The sequence below is a fragment of the Propithecus coquereli genome, unplaced genomic scaffold (genome assembly GCF_000956105.1).
Source record: "Propithecus coquereli isolate 6110/MARCELLA unplaced genomic scaffold, Pcoq_1.0 Scaffold19, whole genome shotgun sequence".
Lineage (NCBI taxonomy): Eukaryota > Metazoa > Chordata > Mammalia > Primates > Indriidae > Propithecus > Propithecus coquereli.
The window spans coordinates 8,172,255-8,190,507 of NW_012143856.1; the positions used below are offsets into that span (position 1 = coordinate 8,172,255).

The 18,253-nt window shown below is 34.5% G+C and overlaps 1 protein-coding gene and 1 pseudogene across 1 annotated transcript in view; one reads left to right on the forward strand and one right to left on the reverse strand.

Moving 5' to 3' along the window:
* The first annotated feature begins 7,134 nt into the window (after positions 1–7,134).
* LOC105809107 lies at positions 7,135–7,712 on the forward strand (annotated as a pseudogene).
* A 2,463-nt stretch (positions 7,713–10,175) lies between these two features.
* Positions 10,176–18,253, reverse strand: part of AADACL2 (arylacetamide deacetylase-like 2) — a 44,214-nt gene continuing 36,136 nt past the window's right edge. Inside the window, exon 4 of the mRNA XM_012642855.1 lies at positions 10,176–10,913. Coding sequence (XP_012498309.1) covers positions 10,311–10,913 — 603 coding nt within the window. The 3' untranslated portion in view covers positions 10,176–10,310. The remainder of the gene's footprint in view (positions 10,914–18,253) is intronic.

Below are 18,253 nucleotides of genomic sequence, written 5' to 3' on the forward strand. Positions count from 1 at the left end.
GGATTCTGCTCTCATGAATGGAATTTTTGCCCTTATAAAGGAGGCTTGAGGGTGTCTGTTTAACCCTCCTGCCATGTGAGGATGCAGCTAGAAGGCACTATATATGAAGAACTAGCTCTCACCAGACACTGAATCTGCTCACCTTGAACTTTGATTTCCCAGTCTCCAGAACTATGATCAATAAAATTCTATTGCTTATAAATTACCTAGTCTAGGTATTTTATTATAGTAGCCCAAAAAACTATAATACTCTCTATAATTTTTGGATCCCTTTTAGTTAAGTGAGATTATGGGACAAGTGCCAGCCATAGATATCTGATGTGAAATCATGTATATCACTTCTAAGCAGAAGTAGTTAAAATCCATGAGACATGAAAACAATCTTTTGAATGGTGGCATTACAAAATATGGGTAGTTTGGATTGCTAAGTGACTCAAGGGTTCAATTGATCAAACTCCATAATAATTTTCTTGAGCAGCAAGAAAATTTCATGCCAAGTTTAAGGTATTGCATGAGTTAATCTTCATATCAAATTAAACGTATTTTATCACATACTCCTCTGCTCAACACAAGAATGTAAGAACTAGTATTATGAGAGGCTATCTTTCTTTCTCAAGGTCACATCATTACATATTTCCAGAGGTAATATTTAGCCTGGATCCTCTGGCACAGAAGTCTTTATTCTTAACACTCTGAAAATTAATAAAAAGTAGAAATCCAAAAGAGCTAGTATGTCCATGTAGCGTGTTATGAATGTATGGATTGTGTTACGAATATTTGTGTTTGTATGTTGAAATCCTAACTGCTAATGTGATGGTATTAGGAGATTGGGCCTCATGGATGTGATAGGTCATGAAGGTGGAACCCACATGAATAGAATTAGTGCCCTTAAAAAAGAGACCCCAGAGAGCAATCTTGTCCTATTCTACCACGTGAGGACTCAGTGGGAAGACAGCCGTCTGAAAACCAGGAGGCAAACCCTCACCAGACTCTGAATCTGCCAGAAGCTTTATCTTGCACTCTCCAGCCTCCAGAACTGTAAGAAATAAACGTTCATTATTGAAGCCACCTAGCCTATGGTACTTTTGTTACAGCAGCCGGTATTTGTCAAAATTATTAAGAAAAAGAACCAATAGGAGGTAGATGGATACAGATACACAATCGTGCATCACTTAATAATTGGTATAGTTTCTGAGAAATGCATCACTAGGTGATTTTGTCATTGTATGAACCCCATGGAGTGCACTCACACAAAATTAGATGGTATAACCTACTGTATACCTAGGTTATATGCCTATTTCTCCTAGACTACAAACTTGTATAACATGTTACTCCACTGAACACTGTAGGCAATTGTAATTAAATGTTAATTATTTAATTACATTAAATAATTGTATATCTGCCTAATATACAGATATATATAGTATAAACTATATAAAATAATAGTATAGACTGTCTAATTATTTGTATATCTAAACATAAAAAAGGTACAGTAAAAATATGACATTATAATTTTATGGGACCACTATTATATAAGCAATCTGTCATTGACCAAAACGTAGCTATGCAGTGCATGATTGTATGTAGATATAGATATATGTATCCAAAATAGGAGATTTATTATGGAAATTGGCTCACATGATCGTGGAGGCCGACTAGGTCCCACCATCTGTCATGTGCAATTTGGAGAACTAGGAAAGCTGGTGATGTAATTCAGCCCGAGTCTGAGGCCTGAAAACCAAGGGAGCTGATGGTATACTCATCATAGTCATATTTTCTTCTAATTTCTTGAACATATAGAGCATATTTATAATAGCTGTTTTAAAATCTTTGTCTACTAATTATATAATCTCTGTCATTACCAGGTCTATTGGGTAATTTTTCTTCTGGTTTAAGTTTTACTTTTACTTGTCTTTAGATGCCTGTTAATTTTTCATTAGATACAAGATACTGTAAAGCTTGTATTGTTGATTGCAAAATAAGGTTTATTCCGTTAAAGTGTTGGGATTTTTTTGTCACACGTTAAGTTATCTGAAATCAGCTAGATACTTTTAAGGTTTTCTTTTATGTTTTGTTGGGTGAAGGTCTAGCATAGTCTTTAGGGCTAATTTAGCCCAATTATTCAAGTGATACCCTGCTGAGGACTCTACCTGATGCCCCATGTATAAGATCTTTCCACTCTGGCTAGTGAGAACACAAACAATTTTGAATCCTGGGTGTGCTCAGGAATTGTTTTCCCTTTTCCTTTCCAATGTCCTTTTCCTCTCTGTAGTTTCTGTTCATTCACATGTAGCTCAGTAAGAGCCTCTGAGGGCTCCACTCTCATGACCTCATCTAAACCTAACTATCGCCCAAACGCCTCATTTCCAAATGCCATCACTTTGGGGGTTAAAGTTTTAATATATGAATTTGAAGAGGGGAGCACAATTGAGTCCATAGCCAATAATGAAATCATGATGTTTGCTATATTATATAATAAAGCCTTTCAAAAAAGAGAAGAGAAAGAAAAAAGGAAATGAATTCACTCTTTAGCACGTAGGTAAACTGGCTGTAATCATTGTAAACCAGACGTAGAGTCCGTTTATGGCCTTCCAAGCTTTCATGTTCTTTCTTCTACCTCTCAAAACCTGCACAGCCAAGCTATTCTACCAGCTCCCAAGGAAAAAGAGGGAAAAAAGATTTAAAGAAATGTGGCTACTTAAATAAGTTTCATATTTCCTGTACAAATTAGATATTACAGCTGCTATTAAAGATCTATATGGGCAAGAATAAAGGCCAAACAAAAGTGATGATCAGTCTATACAGGACATAAGTAAATCATGTACTGAGATTAGATTATGTAATATTTAATGCAAAGGAGGAGTGTAAGAGGTGGTCTTCTAAGTAGAGGGATACGTATGAGTAAAAATCCAGAGGCATGATTGTTTGTTTCACACTGAGAAGAAACTGCTGGGCATACAATCTAAATGGGGCAGGACAGGGGGAAAAGCAGCAGAGGAAATTGTGGGAATAAAATGGAATATTTCACAAGAACAGAAGAGGGAGCTCAATGCTACACAAAGGTAGAAAACATCCAAAATCATGGCTCCTTTCTAAAAGATAAGATAACTACTTTCAAAATTCATCAGGTGTCAGGCAGATGAGAGGGGGGAGGAGAGGATGGGTGTATACACATGTAATGGGTGAGGTGAGCACCGTCTGGGGGATGGACACACTTGAAGCTTTGACTCGGGTGGGGCAAAGGCAATATATGTAACATGTGTACCCCCGTAATATGCTGAGATTAAAAAAAATTTTTTTTTAAAGATAACTAATTTCATGTGAAAACGAGCATCAGAAAATAACTGAGGTTAAATATCATTCAGAATTATTATAATAGTAAACATAATAATAAGCAAAAGAACCTCTCTGTAGAAAATGACAGCCCACAAAGCAGAGAAAAACTATATGCTAATGTTTTAAAACTAGCTAAAGTCATTGACAATGAATTGCTATATGAAAGAGCAACATAAACCAGAATTATAAAAATGCAGGAATTAGTCAAAAACACACAATAATGCCCAAAACAACAGAAAACAAACAAACAACACCATTTCAAAAATAAAAATTAGATCAAAATGGGCAAAAGGGAGAAAAAAGATTAAAGATGTAAAGAATACAGGTAATGTCATATGGGAAATACAGCATAAAAAGGAGGGACAATTTTCAAATAAAAAGGAAGTTAATAGCTATATACTTTATGATTCCATTTATATGATAGTTTAGAAAAGATAAATTTACAGAGAAAACAGATGGGTATTTGACAGGACGATGGGGTGAAGAAAATGATCGACTACAAAGGAGAAATAAGAGGAAATGTTTTGGGGCTATGGAGCTGTTCTGTGCCTTGACTGTGGTGAAATTTACATGATGTTATGCATTTGTCAAAAAAAAAACACCACGTAGGATTTTATACCAAATATACTGAAATTGATAGTATATAAATGTATAAACAAGTGCAAAAAAGAAATTAAGAACAAAATTAAAATGATTTTTTTTCTTTTTCTTTTATTTCAGCATATTATGGGGGTACAGATGTTTAGGTTACGTATGTTGCCCTTGGTCCCCCCCCCAAGTCCGTGTTTCAAATATGTCCATCCTTCGGGTGGTGCGCATTGCACTCCTTGTGTATACAAATACCCGTCCCCTCCTCCTTCCTCCCCCTTCCCCCCGGCCCCCTCCCCCCTGCCCAACATCCAATAGATGTTATTCTTATATGTGCATTTATGTGTTGATTAGTTAATACCAATTTGATGGTGAGTACAAATGGATCCCGTTCTTCTGCTCTTGTGGTGCCCCACTTTGGATAATGGGCTTAAGTTTAATCCAGGAAAGTATAAGAGGTGCTAGATCACTGTCATTTCCTATGATTGAGTAATATTCCATTGTAAACATACACCAAATTTTGATAATCCACTCATGGATTGACGGGCACTTGGGTTGTTTCCACATTCTTGCAATAGTGAATTGTGCTGCCATAAACATTCGGGTGCAGATGTCTTTATCGTAGAATGTTTTGTGCTCTTTTGGGTAGATGCCTAATAGTGCTATTGCTGGATCGAATGGTATTTTTTAAAAAATAGCAATTGATGAAGACAGGGAAAGAATACTCAACACAGATATAATAATACTTTCCATAGAAGAAAAACCAAAGCAAGGGACTGGAACAATTACTAAAAACTAGATGTTCCTGAAAATGAAAATTTTTAAAAAAAGATTTTGAAACTATATATTCCTACAATATACCTGAGAGATGGGGAATCAAAGCAAAATAGACGACACTGACACATTCCAGTAAAATTATTAGACTTAAAAAAATCCCTTGCATAATAGAAAAAAAAGACCAAATAACTCATAGGGGGAAGAAAAATCAGATTATCTTTAGATATTATAATATCAATTTTTAGACTAAAAGGAAATTTTATACATATATATCAATGATTTTATATCTGGTCAAAATTAATTTCAAATATGAAGGCTGAAGACAACCTACTATCAATATCCAAGAACTCAAGAAATATTATTCCTATCAAGATTAAGGCAATCTTGCTAAAAAAAAAAAATCATTCCTATGAGTTCTTCCTTTGAAATTTAATGAGAAAGTATTAGGCAGACAAACTACTGTAGAAATATCAATATAAAAACTGCTAGTGAGCATTAAATATATGTGCTTCCATGTTCAGCTAAGGACAAATGAGGACTATGAGAAAATATAGCATGTTATGTCTTTGCTTTTAAAATATAGCTAGAGAACAACTACTAAAAAAAAAAAAAAAAAGAGCAGCAATGAGCATATTCAGCGCCCAGATGTCTATTTCTAAATACCATTCTTCATTAAAGAAACCACTCCTTGGAGAAGTGGCTTATTCTATGACTGGAGCAGGAAAAATACAAAATAAGCCTAAAACAGCTTGTAATGCCAGAAATGAAAAAATGCTCAAAAATCAAAAGGATAGGCATATGTCAAAGGATATAAGAGCCAACCTGAAAGAGCTTCCAGTGACCAAAGCTGCAACAATTTGAGTAACAAAATAAATAATATAGTACTGGTTTATAATCCAAAATACAAAAATATAAGTCTATACTGCCATAAATAAATGATTTTAATAAATAAAGAAATGGAAGAGACGTGACAAATCTTTCTCACAATAGAATTCCAAACAATTGTCCTCTGTAGGAGATAGAGTTTAAATCTCCCTGTTCCTTGAGCATGGGCTGAAATTAATGAGTTCCTCCAAAGAATATAGAAAAATGGAGGAAAAGGTATTTTTCTGCCAGGTGAAGACACCTGGCAAAATTGCTTTGGCCAAATGAATGTGGTTAATATCATCAGTTTTGAGTCATGTTGACAGCATTGTATTAATATTTCCTGTTGTGATATGATGAGAAGGTCAGTTCTCCTCTGTAGTCTTCCTTCCAAAAGCCCATGATCTAGACAGATTATGAGCAAACATAAGACAAATACAAATTGAGGGGCATTTCTTAAAATACCTGACCAATAGTCCTCAAAACCATCAAGGTTATGAAAAACAAGCAAAGACTGAGAAACTATCATAGATTAGAGTGGCCTAAACAGACACGACAACTAAACACAGTATAGTATCCTGGGTTAGATCCTGGAATTGAAAAAGGGCGTAACTGGAAAAAAGAATGAAATCTAAAAAAAAAAAATGTGGAGTTTTGTTAACAGTAATATAACAATGTTGGTTTCTTATTTTTGACAAATGTATCATGGTTATATAAGATGTTAACAATAAGAGGAATTGGATATACAGAAATTCTCTATTTTTGCAACTTTTCTGAAAATCTAAAAATTATTGCAAAGTAAAAAGTTTATTTTAAAAATGGGAAGCAAATGGGAAGAGGACATGCAAAAAATATGTAAACTATCTTCAATAATCACACTGCTGATGGTATTGGTGTGCTGTCCTGAAAATGATTTCTGTATAATGTGTGATAAAGCAGATGAACAACTGTATAATATTATAATTTTGTTGTCTCCAGTGTGAGAACCAGGAATCTCAGTGTGAAAAAAAAGAAATACAGATATACAGTAGAAATGTTAACAAACAAATCTGAATTAAAATTACTATGAACTTATGAGATATTAGTGATAATACGCATCACTTCCGATTTACAATTTCAATAGAAAAATGTTTCGGTGATTATTTACAATAACCTTGTCTGTTGTGTTTGGTAATTTAGCTTTTATCATTTTAACAAGTTTTAATCTATTCAAGTTTTCCTCTGATTTACGTAATTTAGGACTAGCTATTAATTTTATCACACATTTTCCTTATCTACTGATTTGCTCATTGGTTCTTCTCTATAATTTTTTGATGTAATAAATTATGTCGATATATATTATTCTGGTACTGTGTCACTATGGCATGCATATTTGCTCAAATTGTATCCTCTTTTGATGTTAATACATTGCTAGATTGCTTCCTAAAAAGAACTGGGAGATTTTTATTGTTTTCTTATCACTTGTAGTAATTTCAAGTACGCTAGAACTAATTAGTTTTAAATAAAACTCATGCTACTATGATAAATATGTTACTTTGAATCCATTTGTTGCTGATGTCTTTTCCAATGATGTATATAAAAGTTCGGACAGACGAAGTTAAGAATTTCTTCTATGTAATTTCGCTGGATGTTATCAAGGTAGATTAAGGAGATTTATCATCAAAATTTGGTCAACACAAACTGCAATGCAAACCGTTCTCTTGCTACCTAAAGAGTATTTATCCTGATTCTCAAATTCCACATCACTATTTCTCTTAGAGAAAGATATGAAATGTGGGTACAAATCAATGTCTGGATAATGTAGCTAGAAAAGAGAATGAAAAGGCTGGAATGTTTATTTGTCGTGGCATGGGATATAATCATCTCTTCCCTTATGCTGCCAAAAAATAAATCAGAACAGATAACTTTTGTTTGGATGTTTCCAAACTTAGTGGCCCAATAATAATGCTCAAATGCCACCATATAAAAGGGAACCAACTTTGAAAGTATGTCCCAGTGAAATGAACCCTGTAGCATGTGCACAATAATCAGTGCCTGGATAAAGCCACAAAGTGGATAGCCAGGTGCCCAGAATAAGGGACTGCAACAGAAGTTGGTTCAGTTGTGGTTCCTTCCAGGAATGTTCTGAGATCAGATTTGCAAAATAAATAAATAAGGCTTTCCTGGCCTACCTTATTCTTTCCATACATTTCTGCCACATACTTGTGTAGCACAAAAGGAAAACTATATTCAGAAATTAAAACTTAAACTCCCCCAGCTATTCTCTGTCTGTGAGCCATCCTTCTTGTCCAAGGATTTAACTAGTGAGACTGCACACTGATGATTACAAAATTGAAAGGATCTTTAGTCAAGAATCATTGTGAAAATATTCAGACAATCGGACAATCAGCAAAATGTATTTTCTGGAGAGCTGCATTTTTTATGGTTTGCTTGCACATCGGCAATTTCTTTTGGATTTGCCGTCAAAATGAAGAGAATTCCAAAATTTATTTTTTCTGATTAAAACTGGTAGCCAGTATACTTAGTAATGTCAAGAACTGGAAACAGATTCAGTATTATTAACATACAAAAATTACAACAACTTAAACATATACTTCAAAAGACTTTAAATGAGATTAAATCAAAACTATGAAAGCTGTGATTTCTTATAGTATATAGCATGAAATTTCCATATAGATTTTATATCTCAGTGGAGAAAAATAGCTGATTCCAATGACACTCATTTTGTTTTCATTTTGATAGTCATGGATGCTTTTTTATCCTCCGGATGCTGAAATTGAACTGAAGAAAATGGCTCTTTAAACATAGTCAATTTCTATGTTTATAAAAAAATTTTATTTGGTTTATAGGCTGTCAAAATTGTAATTTTTAATTGCCTTCTGAAAAACGGATATTTGATAATAATGTCTGTTATCAACTAAACAAGTTAGATATCTGAGTTGCTCTTGGGATCAACTGGTTTGTGGATTTTCACACATACATACAAACACACACACACACACACACACACACACACACACACACACACGCACACGTTCCTTGCCACATTTTCAACTTCTTAACTTGATTCAACTGATTATTGTTTTCATAGAAATAAATCTTCAGGTTTTTTGTTAAGGATTCCACTTAAAAGAGGACTGCAGAAGTGATTTAATATTTGGGTAATTTGAGATGAAATATTTGAGGTTTTTGGAAAAGCTTTTCTACTCTATACTCACATATGTTTTATTTATCAAATGCATAGTTAGATTATAGTCTTGAATTATAGTATGACCTGCTGCCTTTTAAAAATAAATAAATTTCACTAAAAATGTTTTTTAAAATGGTCTCCTGGCCGGGCACAGTGCCCCAGGCCTGTAATCCCAGCAGTTTGAGAGGCTGAGGCAAGAAGATCACTTGAGGTCAGGAGTTTGAGACCAACCTGAGCAAGAGCGAGACCCATCTCTATTAAAAATAGAAAAAATTAGCCAGGAGTGGTGGTGCACACCTGTAGTCTCAGCTACTAGGGAGGCTGAGGCAGGAGTATTGCTTGAGCCCAGGAGTTTGAGGTTGTTGTGAGCTAGGCTGACACCACTGCACTCGAGCCCAGGTGACAGAGCTAGACTCTGTCTCAAAAAAAGAAATAAATAAGTAAATAAATAAATCATAAAATAAAATAAAATAAAAATGATCTCCTAAAAGATACCTACATCCTAATCCCTGAATGTTACTTTATATATGAAAGGGGGGAGGGTATTTGCAAATGTAGTTAATTAAGGATTTTGAGATGGGAGAGTATCCGGAATAATGTCCCAGGTGGACCCTCCTAAATGAAAACATATGTATCTTCTTTCTAAGAGTGAGGTAGATAGAGATTTGACACAGGCAGAGAAGAAGGCCACGGGAAGACAAAGCAGAGAGATTTGAAGATGCTGGCTTTCAGGAGTAAAGTCATCTGGCTATAGTCAAGAATACCAGCAGCCATCAGAAGATTTAAGAGGCAAAGAACTTCTTCCTGAGGGTTAGAGGGAATGTGGCTCTTGCCAATGCCTTGGTTTTGGCCCAGTTATACTAATTTTGGACTTTAGGCCCCCAGAACTGTAAGAGAATAAACCGGTGTCGTTTTAAGCAACCGAGTATGTGGTAATTTGTTACTACAGCTACAGGAACATAAAACAGGGCCCCCTAGAGGTTATCTGGGTCAATGATTTCCATACATTTTTTAGCAGCAATTTTGTTCCTTGTTTTTTTCTTTTTTCACTCACTACTACAATTTCTGTGCCTATCTGAGAACTATATTCCCTAACTTGCCAATAATCATTCTTATGTCTCAACTTTAATAAATGTTGATCCCTATTAGGATCAACATAATTATAATCAATTATAAGTGAGGGGAAATAGGCAGAATTACCACATTTTACATACGCAGGGTCTGCAGGTCAGAAATTTTTTTTTGTCATTTATTTATTTTAAATTAGGAGAAAAGAGACACAACCAAAAATTATTTTTATAAGCAAGTTTCTGCTTCTTCTGAATTCCTGAGTGAATTCTCTCAAAAGGATTTTTTATATATTTTAGCAAATATGTCCTTGAAAATTAAATTCTTCCTCAGCCCTGTCTAAGAGTTCGAGGACACACAGTAACTCTCACAACTGATTCAAATCTAGATTTAGACAGCACAAATGACATTGTTCTTTGCACAAGAGCTACAAAATACCACAAATTACAACTCACTAAGTAAGGGGCCATACATATACATTAAATATTTATAAATTCTTATCCAGCCAACTAATATACATATCTCTTATCCTAAAACCTAGACGTAAATAAAGTGGTGGCATCATGAATGCTAAAGCTCCATGAATTCCATTCTCAATATGGTCATGGGTAACTTGAACTCCAACATTTTGAAGTCTCGAAACAAACATAAGTCCATCATCTCTTAAGACATCATATTCACAGGTAAGAATATAAGTGAGTGGCAAATTCTGTAACTGGGAATCACTGGCCAACAAGGGTGATGCTCTGTCATCCATAAGTGCTGGCAATGAATAACCAGGTCTTCCAAGAATTGGTTCAGTATAAACATGGTCCTTTCTATATTTCTCAGGAAGAAGAATACTCCAGTTAACAAACTTAAACAGATGTTTTGACTCCAGAGGCATGTATCGGTTTCTTTTTATGGCCTGGGGAAATGCTTCATCCTCGGATAAATATGAACTCGCAAGTTTTATGGCTATGTCCCTTGTCAGAACTATACCATGCTCATTTTCTCGGTAAGATGGTAGAGAGGAATCAATTAGCTGTAAGACTGGGTAAATTAAAGCTTGTGTCTTGAATTTATGTTTTATTTCAGGATCATTCTGTATCTGAAAAAAATATAATGATATTCTGTCAGGCAAAAATTTCCAAAATACCATAGGAATGAAATTTATTTTTAATCACCTAAGTAATCATGAGATAAACAAGTCTACATGCATTGATGTAATATATCATAATTATTTTCAAAATATTTGTAATATCTATCAATAGCTCAAAAATGTCAAGCCCATTTCAACATTAAAGTTTTTAAAATATTGGTTGTGTGTGTTAGGAAAAAAAGGGAAAGAATGAGAGAGGGGAAGGGAGAGATAAATAGAGACAGAAAGTCACAAGAGGAGAAAGATACATATAATGATTTTTTTGTCAAAAGTTACCAACGGAAATAACCCAATCCTAAATATGATATTTCTGGGGGAAATTGACAGTATATATGTTTGTAAAAATTTATATTGAGTAAAGTAACAAAGGTAAATGGAATAAATATATCTATTAAATAATATCAATTTATTTAAAAATTTTAAAGGATATTTAAAATTTTTTATATTTTTAAAAATTTAGAGCAATTTTAAAATAATTTTTTTGTCTGCTAGGCAAACATTCTCGACATCATGTCATAATTTTTAAGAAACATTATCCAAATGCAAAAGTACATGGACCAAATTGAAAAAAATAAGCTAGTTGAAAAAAAAAGCATCTTATGAGAGAATGGTGCAGTGTTTAGGAAACAAAGGGTAGAAAATTATGAAAAAATTTATTGATGTTCACAAAGTTCGATGTGCAAGGGAAAATTGTGGAGTATTTGATAAGAAGTTTCTTTTCCTTTCCAAAGAGAAAAGACATTTTGAAGTTGGTGACCCTGTAGACTACAGGAGGGAACCTTGAATTAATCTGCCAGGAATAATTGTCTCAGCAAGAGTCTGGCATCTGCAACAATGGCATCTGGACAAATGGAAATACCTGATGCTGCACCAAGTAAAAAACTCAGTACCAGAGTATGTGTCTCTAAGTCAATCCTTCATCACAGTGGCTGGCTGGGCTCAAAGGAGGAACTAAATTGAAGCCCAAGAGGCACTTCAAAAAGGGAAATGGCATCCTACCACCTCCACAATGCACTCCCAAGATGCTAGAGGTTTAACAACTGTAGAATGAAAATGAAATGAAACAAAGTCCTCTGACAGAAACGATCCTAGATCCCAAATCTCTCCCCAGTGCTCTTAGGTAGATAATACACTAACCAAAGAAGATTATCATCAATATCCTACACTCAGTCATCCCACTCTCAATCTCACCAATCTAGGAAAAAAACAGAGACCACATACACAAATCTCTTACCTCTTTCAGCCTAATTATCACTTTCTTCTTATCATATAAAATATTCATAATGGATCTTTCTATTTCATTTTGAATTCCACAAACATTGACATGATATCTAAGTTATCATTTGTTTCCCTTACTGTGCCTAAGATAGTAAAATATTTAATATAGTATGAAAATGATGAAAAACATCAGATAAATGAATATTATCTGATTTATAATTCTTAAAAAATTGATACATAATATTTTACATACTTATGGGGTGCATGTATTTATTACATGCATAGAATATGTAATGATCAAATCAGGGTATTTTGGGTATCTATCACCTTGAGTATTTATCATTTCTATATGTGGGAACTATTTTAAGTTCTCTCTTATAACTACTTTGAAATATACAGTACATTGTACTAATTATAGTCACCTTGCTCTGCTATAGAACCTTAAAACTTGTATCTTCTATCTAACTGTATATTTGTACCCATTAACCAACCTCTCTTGTTCCCCTCCCCCACTCACACACCCTTCCCTGCCTCTGGTATCTATCATTCTATTATCTGCCTCCGCGAGATCAACTTTTTTAGCTCCCATATATGAGTGAGAACATGTGATATTTGTCTTTTTGTGCCTGGCTTATTTCACTTAACATTATGACCTCCAGTTCCATTCATGTTGCTGCAAATGACATGATTTCATTCTTTATCATGGCTGATTATATTTTATTGTGTATATATACCACATTTTCTTTATCTTTTCATCCATGATTGGACACTTAGGTTGATTCCATATCTTTGATACTGTGAATAGTGCTGCAATAAACCTGTACGTACAGGTATCCCTTCGTTATACTGATTTATTTCCGTTTGCAAAAATATCCAGTAGTGAGATTGGTCCATTGTGCAGTGGTTCTATTTTTAGTTTTCTGAGACAGCTCCATGCTGTTTTCCATAGTGCTATACTAATTCACTTTCCCACCAACAGTATGTAACAGTTTTCATTCTTTTTTTATTTTATTTTATTTTATTTCATTTTATTTCAGAAATATTATTCCCTTTTTCATTTCTGATTTTTTTTATTTGGGTTTTCTCTCTTTTTTTCTTGGTTAATCTAGCAAGTGGTTTATTGATTTTGCTTATCTTTTCCAAAAACCAACTTTTCATTTCATTGATCCTTGGTATTTTTTGTCTCTATTTTGTTAAGTTCTGCTCTGATCTTTATATTTCTTTTCATCTCCTAATTTTGAATTTGGTTTGTTCTTGCTTTTCTAGTCCGTTAAGGTGCATTATTAGATTGTTTATTTGAAATCTTTCTATTTTTTGATGTAGGTGTTTATTCCTATAACCTTCCATGTTAGCATTGCTTTTGCTGTATCCCATAGGTGTTGGTGTGTTGTGTTTCAATCTTTCTTTGTTTCAAGATTTTTTTTCTTTCCTCCTTAATTTCTTCCTTGACCCAGTGGTTATTCAGAAGTATGTTTTTTAATTTCCATGTATTTGTACAGTTTCCACAGTTTCTACTGTTATTGATTTCTAGTTTTATTCCACTGTGGTTTGAGAAGATATTTGATATGATTTTAATTTTCTAAAATTTGTTGTAACTTCTTTGTAGCCTAACACATGGGTTATCCTGGAGAATGTTCCATGTGCTGATCAGAGGAATGTGTATTCTATAGCTGTAGGATGAAATGTTCTATAAACAACTATTAGGTCCATTTGGTCTAATGTGCAGTTTAAATCCAAATTTTTTTGTTAATTTTCTGTCTAAGTGATCTGTTTAATGCTGAGAGTGAGATGTTAAAGTCTCCAACTATTACTGTATTACAGTCTCTGTCTTTAGAGCTGTTAATATTTGCTTTATATGTCTGGGTGCTATGCTGTTGGGTGCATTTTATTATAGAATTGTTACATCCTCTTTCTGAAATGATCCCCTTTAATCATCACGTGATGACTTTCTTTGTCACTTTTTACTGTTTTTGGCTTAAAGTCTATTTTATCTAAGTATAGCCACTGCTGATAACTTTTTGTTTCTGTTTGCATGGGATATCTTTTTCCATCCCTCTACTTTCAGCCTATATGTTGGGTGAAGACAGGTAAGATGAGTTTCTTGTAGGCAACATAGAGATGAATCATGTTTTCTTCATCCATTCAGCCAGTCTATGTCTTTTAAGTGGAAGTTTAATTCATTTACTTTCAAGATTATTATTGCTATGTGGGGTCTTATTCCTGTCATTTTATCATTTGTTTTCTGGCTTTTTTCTGTATCTTTTGTCCCTTTCTTTGTTATTTTTACCATTGTGGTTTGGTGGTTTTTCTATAGTGGTAATGTTTGAATTTTTTTTATTCCTTGCCTATGCATTTCTACTACCAGTGGGTTTTATGTTTTTGTGTATTTTCATGATGGTAGATATCATTCTTTCACTTCTGGGTGTAGGATTCTTTAAGCATTTATAGGGCTGTTCTAATGGTGAAGAATTCCCTCAGCTTTTGCTTGTCTGGGAAAGACTTTATTTCTCCTTCATTTATGATGGATAACTTTTCTGGGAATTCTGCTCTTGGCTGGCAGTTTTTTTCTTCCAGCACTTTGAATATCATCCCATTTTCTCCTGGCCTATAAGGTGCATGCTGAGAAATCCATTGGTAGTCTAATGAGGGTTCCTTTATAGATCATTTGATGCTTTCTCTTGTTTTTAGCATTCTCTCTCTGTCTTTGACTTTAGAGATTTTAATTATAATGTGTCGTACGGAAGTCTTTTTTACATTATATTTATTTGGGGATATCTCAGCTTCCTATATCGAGATGTCTAAATCTCTTGCTAGACTTGTGAAATTTTTACTTATTATTTCTTAAAATAGATATTCTAACTCTTTCACTTTCTCTTCACCTTCTGGGAATCTGACAATTTGAATATTTTATCACTTTATTTTATCCCATATGTCACACAGCCTTTGCTCGTTCCTCTTTATTCTTTTTCTTTACTTTTTTCTGACTGTGTTATTTCAAAAGATCTGTCAGAGAAGGGATTCTCCATGACTTTATGCCTTGTGTTATTCCGTGATTCAACTTTGAAGCCCATTAAAGGCAGTAATCTGCCATGGACACCTGTGCTTGGCATAAAGCCCACTCCAGATAATCTGAGGCATTGCTGAATGCTCTCCCATTCCCCAAGTATCCTGTGACCATTCAAAAAGCATGGAACTGTCTTAGAATGGTAGGTTCCCCCTGCGAAGTGGCTATATTACAAACCCTGCACTTTGCCCCTCATCATCCACAGCCCTTCTTAACCCAGTCACTGGTTCACAAGGAACACTACCATCTAGCTCCCTAGTTTTAGTGTGTGTTATTCGAAGTCCTGCATGTCCACACCAACTTATCCATGGCCTGTCATCCAAGGAAGGATGGATGCATGCAAAATATTAATTTGTTATTAGAGAAGTTTCTACTTTGCTAGTGATTAAGTTTTGCTCACCAAACTTAGCTTATCCATGATTTTCAATCCAAACCACCTAAGCTTCAGTAGCAACAATGATTGCTACCCCACTAATTTTCCTTTCCATCAACTATCCCTACCCCACCCCATACCCAGTTCCAATAACATACAGTCAATAAATATCTGTATAAATTATGAATCACCATGAAGAAATTCCAATATGGGAGGATTTTTGCCCTCCTAGTGCAGATATTTCAAGCATGCTTGAGCTGAAAAACTCCAACATAAGCTATTAATAGATAGAGCCCTTCAAAGAGTCCAAGATGATCAACCTGCTTCCCTCCTTGCAAATTTACCGTCTTCCCTGCTCCTTATTCCTCCCTCAAAAATCTCATCTCCCACTTTATGTCCTAAAAGCAAGACAGTAATACACTCAAAAGTGCTGGACTCATGGTGATACCACATCCAGGAGCAATACCCAGTCAAATAGGAAGGAAGACCTGAAATCAGTGTTGCTCAGTGGTTAACATTTTCATATGTGGTTTTGAGCCCTGGATTTACAACATGCTAACGCCATACTTTAGGCAAGTTGCTTAACCTCATAAAACCTGTTTCCTGATCTCTAAAATTAATATAACATTAGTAAATATGACATATGGTTTTTACGGGGGTTATATAAGCATTTAAAGTACAGTTCTGAGCATATGGCAAGCACTCAGTAAATGTTGACTATGTATATTGTTATCATTGAAACAAATGTAAAATAAACTCAACAGTCTGTCCTTGAAATGCTTCGGAAAATGTTTGTTGATCACCCAGCAAGCAAACCATGGGAAATATTGGCTTGGCTCCATTTTATTTGAGGCAGAGATGGTGTCTGGGTAGGCATCTTAATAACCTGTGTGTAAACCATGGCTCTCAATCATAAGCCTTCTGGAAAACATACCCTGCCACCAACTTCATGTAAGTATTACTCTACAATAGCGGAGCATTGTCATATACTGTTTCTTTTCATCATTTCAATTGCTTACTCAATCTGATCTGTTATCAAATTTTAAATCTATTATCAAATCTATTTTCATTTCACTTATTTCTCTTGAATAGATGTTTTGACCAGATGTTTCAAACACAGACCTAGCTCCCAGAAGCTCACTTTGGAACAGAACCCATCCACTTTCTAGAGATGTCATGATGGTTAATATTCAATGAGCATTTTTTCCAGGGGGGACATCTTGAGACATTTAATTTCTTCTTGTTTATATCACAACACCCTCAAACCCATCCTCCCATCAATGCTACTTGACTCTTCTTTATTAATAATCCCCCAAACCCAATAGCTCCCAGGCCTGTCAACTCTTATTTATATTTCACTGATTCATCCACTTTTCTCCATTCTCACTGCCACCACCTTAATCAAGCTTATGGAGCATCTAGGTATAGAAATCTATTTGGATATATGGGTTTTAAGCTCAGGAGAGTGATGGTTTCAGTAAAAGGTATAGATTTGAGAGTCTTCATCAGATAAATCAGGCAGAGAGTGAGATAAAAGACAGAATGACCAAGGGTTGTAGCCTGGGAAATACCACATTTAAAGAAGTACAGAGAAGTTCACTTCACTTAAAATTCAATGGAAGAGAGGTAAGAGGAGAACAAAGAGAGGGTGCTATTATAGATGCCATAGAAAGGAAGAGTTTTCTAAGATAAAGGTTGGCAAGAGTTTTAAATAATGAAAAGAAGTTATTTAAAAATGTGAATAACAAAATATGTCCTTGGATTTAGGGGAAAAAAGAGGTCATTGACAAACTTAGCCTCAGCAAGTTAAAAGGAATGGCCAGAGTAAAACACATTGTGATGATTGAGGAAGATACAGATTATGAGCATGTGGGGAAAGGGAGTATAATTTGATATTAATTGAAGCTGGATATATAAATAGAGACGAGTGATAGGACAGAACATTGGATAAAGGGTTAAGAAAGGCTTATTAGCTTTGTCTTTCTTTTCTGTTTTTTCTTTTGAGATGAGAAAGCCTAAATATGGTTACATACTAAAGTGAAAGAGCAAATAAAGTTAGAGATTTTGAAGATAGTGGACAAAAAGGTTACAACTTTTAGAGAAAGATCCCTGAAGAGGTGGGAGATGAGAGGAAAATAACCCCACAGAGGTGGAGGGATAATTTTTGATAATAAAAAAAAAAACAAAGGAGAAGGCAATAAACATATAAACATATGAAGAGAAATTGTGTCTGATGGTTGGTTGGTTGTTGTATTGGTTTTGGAAGTAATACAGGATTTAGAGGAGGTATATACCTGGGAGCCATTTGGCCATTATTTCTTTCAGAAAATATGTTTCACATTATAGATAATAGACTTAAAAAATAAGCTTGTGAATAAAAACTAATTTTAAGTTAGAGGTCTTTTAGAGGAGAGAGAGGGATCAGGAAGAGAGAGAGAAAGAGATAGAGAGAGAGAAAGGGAGATTCTTTACATATTATTCTTTATCTAGCTAATATAAACATCCCTTACCCTTAAACTCCCATGTAAAATAACCCAGCTACTTTGGCAAGATGCTACCACTGGGGGGGAAATCGGTAAAGGGAACACAGTTCAATTTCTCTCTGTATTATTTCTTACAATTACACGTGGATCT